General features: G+C 44.1%; 1 protein-coding gene across 1 annotated transcript; it reads left to right on the top strand.

Annotated features, from left to right (window-relative positions):
* Positions 1–442: 442 nt before the first annotated feature.
* Positions 443–3,797, top strand: LOC107376863 (tripartite motif-containing protein 16). Its single transcript, XM_054741112.2, has one exon. It carries the CDS (start codon positions 664–666, stop codon positions 2,263–2,265), a length of 1,602 nt encoding a protein of 533 aa, XP_054597087.2. The 5' UTR covers positions 443–663; the 3' UTR covers positions 2,266–3,797.
* Positions 3,798–4,621: the final 824 nt, after the last annotated feature.

Raw genomic sequence — 4,621 nt, 5'->3', positions numbered from 1 at the left:
CTATAGAATAACTCCTCAGGCAAGTGGTGCCTTTACTTACAGAAATCACACACAGTAGCCCAAACTAACCAGCCCCAGACCCATCACCTGGCAACCGGGTTACATAAGCCGTCCAAAGTTTATGCCAAAACTACTTCGAACGAGTGCCTTTCCTGAGCTTCTTTTTGGTTTTTCTCCATCGCAGCTCTAGGGTTAGGCTACACTTTCATTTAAACGGATGTTTTATGTGACACAAGTTGTTTTAGAGCTCAGAGACAAACTCTACGTCTAAACGCGGTACGCTGTTAGGATCTGAGGGTAAAGGGAAAGCAACATGTTCCCACAGGTCCAACCAGCCTGACTACAGTGGTGAACAGGTAGATTACAGGTGCCCTAAACAGCACTGTTTCCAGGAAGGGCACCTCCCCTGAAATGCCCTACCCTCTTCAGATTGGAAGAAAAAGCACTTCCTGGTCCCGCCCCTTTCACAGATCTGACAGCATAGGGATTGGTCTAACCTCTGTGGTGAGAAGGACAAGAGATGACGATCCCATCTACTGTAGATCAGTGAGTAAATGTTAGATACAATAAACTTGGCTTCAGTCACTGGTGTGACGTGTTTATTTGCTTTGGAAGAAAAGAAAACTTACGAAGCATAACCTAGCGCTGAGAGGTGAAACGAAGATGGATTCTGTAAAGTTCTCCTGCTGCATCTGTCTGGATCTGCTGAAGGATCCGGTGACCATTCCCTGTGGACACAGCTACTGCATGAGCTGTGTTAAAGCCCACTGGGATGGAGGAGATCAGAGGAGGATCTACAGCTGCCCGCAGTGCAGACAGACCTTCAGACCGCGGCCTGTTCTGGTGAAGAACACCATGTTAGCAGAGTTAGTGGAGGAGCTGACGAAGACTGGACTCGGAGCTGCTCCAGCTGATCTCTGCTATGCTGGACCTGAAGATGTGTCCTGTGATGTCTGCTCTGGGAGGAAACTGAAAGCTGTCAAGTCCTGTCTGGTCTGTTTGGTTTCTTACTGTGAGGAACACCTCCAGCCTCATCATTGTGTTGCTCCATTAAGGAGACACAAGCTGGTGGATCCCTCTGAGAAGCTCCAGGAGAACATCAGCTGTCGTCATGATGAATTTATGAAGATGTTAATGGATGAATTTGAAACTATTTCAGTTACAGCAGAAAGAGCTGAGAAGCAGAAGGAGCTCCAGGCGAGGAGACAACAAATCCAGCAGAGAATCCAGGAGCGACAGAAAGACGTGGAGCTGCTTCAGCAGGAGGTGGAGGACATCAATGTCTCTGCTGATAAAACAGTGGAGGACAGTGAGGAGACCTTCACTCAGCTGATCCGTCTGATGCAGGAAAGAAGCTCTGATGTGAAGCAGCAGGTCAGATCCCAGCAGGAAACTGAAGTGAGGCGAGTGAAGGAGCTTCAGGAGAAGCTGGAGCAGGAGATCACTGAGCTGAAGAGGAAAGACGCCGCGCTGGAGCAGCTCTCACACACAGAGGATCACAAGCAGTTTCTACACAACTACCCCTCAGTGTCAGCACTCAGTGGGTCTCCACACTCATCCAGCATCAACGTTCGTCCTCGGAGACACTTTGAGGACGTGACAGCAGCTGTGTCAGCGCTCAGAGACGTTCTACAGGACGTGCTGAGGGACAGAGGGACAAACGTCTCACTGAGAGGGACTGCAGTGGATGGTCTACTGCCAGAACCAGAACCAAAGACCAGAAGTGACTTTTTAAAACACCTACAAGAAATTACAATGGACCCGAACACCGCATTTACCAGTCTGCTTTTATCTGATGGGAACAGAAAAGTAAAAGTAACGAACAAACAGATTTATCCCGATCATCCCGACAGATTCACATTTTACGATCAGGTCCTGAGCGGAGAGAGTCTGACTGGACGCTGTTACTGGGAGGTGGAGTGGAGCGGGGACGCCATTCATCTAGCAGTTGCACACAAGAACATCAGCAGAGACGGCACGTCAGACGAGTGTGCGTTTGGGTTCAATGACAAATCTTGGGCATTAAAATGTTGCGGTAATGGTTACTCATTCTGCCACAACAACGTTAAAACTCCGGTCTCAGGTCCTGGTTCCTCCAGGATCGGAGTGTATCTGGATCACGGAGCAGGAATTCTGTGTTTCTACAGCGTCTCTGACACCATGACTCTCCTCCACAGAGAGGAGACCACGTTCATTCAGCCGCTACACGCTGGGGTTCGGTTCTTTGATGAGGGAGACTCTGCTGAGTTCAGCGTTATGAAATAGAGAAGTGGAACCAGCAGAGAGCCGGTTTACTACAGATCACATTAAATACTACTCTGTTGTACAAGGAACAACATTCTCAGTGACAGAAATCAATCTTAAGATTTACGTTTTCATGATTAAATGAGGGCTGGGCAGTGGCGCAGTGGTTAGAGCTGATGCCTTGCAGCAAGAAGGTCCTGAGTTCGATTCCCGGCCTGGGATCTTTCTGCATGGAGTTTGCATGTTCTCCCTGCGCGCGTGGGTTCTCTCCGGGTTCTCCGGCTTCCTCCCACAGTCCAAAAACATGACAGGTTGATTGGTCTGTCTAAATTGTCCTTAGGTGTGAGTGTGTGTGTGTGCATGGTTGTTTGTCCTGTGTGTCTCTGTGTTGCCCTGCGATGGACTGGCATTCTGTCCAGGGTGTACCCCGCCTGATTGCCCGTTGACCGCTGGAGATAGGCACCAGCCCCCCCGCGACCCTGCGGGTTCAGAAAATGGATGGATGATTAAGTGATCTGATACCAGAAAACTGGGTAGATTTGTGGAGTCATGATTTAAACATTAAAGAGTAACTAAGCTCCAAAATAACATTTTTTTTGCTTATAAATTGTATATTTGGGTCTTTAAAATGCAATATTTCTTTTTCTGTGCATTTTTTTACATGTTTGTGTAAACTTGATTAAATCTAGATCTAAAACTGTCTTAGTGCTGCCCCCTGTGGGTTGAACTGTGGCTATTGCATTTTAAACTTGTGATTGACTGGGGCTGGTACAATTTCACGTCATTGGTACAGTCTCCTCCCACTCCCCCCTCCCTCCCAGAATGGGAATTCCCCACTCTTGGCCATGCCACTCTGCCTCCTGGCAACGCCCACTTTCATGACATTTTTCAAATCTTGACTAGGGGTGGAGTTACATTTTCTGATGGTGTGCAGTCCCTTTTTAACTTATAAACACATTGTACAAAGAAATAAGTAAACTTCAAAGTACACATTTTTAAAAATTCATAAGTGAATATGTGCCAATTCAACTTTAAAAGATTTTAACATGTTTATGTTCAGTTTGTCGTTAGGCTGATTTTATTCTTTCCAACATAAATCTTAAATTCAGTTTTCTAGCCGCTACAATAGTACTGCAAAACAGCAACAAAGCTACCTACGTGTCATAAGAGCGATTTCACTCAACTACATTCTCATAAAAAATGTCACTTACAGAAAAGTATTCAGACAGTTGCTTCCAGGCTGTATAGCACCTAGAACGACTTGTTTACCCTTTAAACCAAAACTTCCTCTACTGTGATCGTTCTACAAATGATTAGCTTTAATGAACAAAAGCGTGTTCAAACTGGAGGTTTTCTTATTTATGAACAATTTCCGTCTTACAGAAAATAAGACTTGAAACTCCTGTGATGTTTACATTTTTTAAAGGGTGGTGGATAAATTAATCCACAATGCATCTCTTAAGCTTGTTAGTTTCAGTTTCCAGCAGTAGGATAGTTCTGATAAATATCATCACTTCAGATACCCTGTAAACTGTCAATAAACTTAATTAACGTAAAAATCTTTGGGTTTAGTGTTTTAACTTCTAAAATAAAACTGTAATAGATGTTTCTCCAAATAACATTGTATGAGTTGTGATTATTTTATGATGCTCGCCTCTAAAAACAGCACTAGGAAATTGTGTTGCCTGCTTTTTCAAACATCCTGCACGTCAGTGAGATCTGGACAATTGAACAAATTCATTTCAGCTGGGAAAAACGGGTTTAGTGTCGATAAAATGACAGATTAGATACATTTATGGGAATGACATGTTTAGGTAGAACAATTCAATCAGCAGGCGGATCAGGGCAGCATCAGCAGTGGCGTGAAGGCCAAACTGATGTGTTGTGGAGAAAAAGGAGCTAATGCCTAGTTAATACTTCAAAAGTGGGGGTGCTGACCAATGCAACACTATCATCCCAAGATGCAAGCACTCAGCAGCAGGCAGGAAGAGTGTTAGATATTGGTCTATAATTCATTGGGTCATCTGAATCCAGAGAAGGCTTCTTAAGTGAAGGTTTGATTACAGCAACCATAAAATCTTGTGGTACATACCCATTTACTAAGGATAGATTGATTGTATCTAGAATGGGGGCAGTAACCAAAGAAAATGCTTCTTTAAATAATTTGGTTGGGATTGGATCCAAAATGCAAGTTGAAGGTTTAGATGAAGCTAATATTTTTGATAACTCTGAAAGCTCAACTGGATCAAAACGGTTCAAACACAGATGAAGTTCTACAGTCACCTCTAATGCTGCCTCACTTACTGAGGAAGAAGAAATCACATTAGGGAGGATGCTAAAGATTTTGTTTCTAATAGAATTAATTTTACTTGTAAAA

This window comes from Nothobranchius furzeri, chromosome 2 (genome assembly GCF_043380555.1).
Source record: "Nothobranchius furzeri strain GRZ-AD chromosome 2, NfurGRZ-RIMD1, whole genome shotgun sequence".
In the NCBI taxonomy this organism is placed as follows: Eukaryota; Metazoa; Chordata; class Actinopteri; order Cyprinodontiformes; family Nothobranchiidae; genus Nothobranchius; species Nothobranchius furzeri.
The sequence above is the reverse complement of the archived record's forward strand: the minus strand, read 5'-3'. Positions and strand labels throughout refer to the sequence as shown.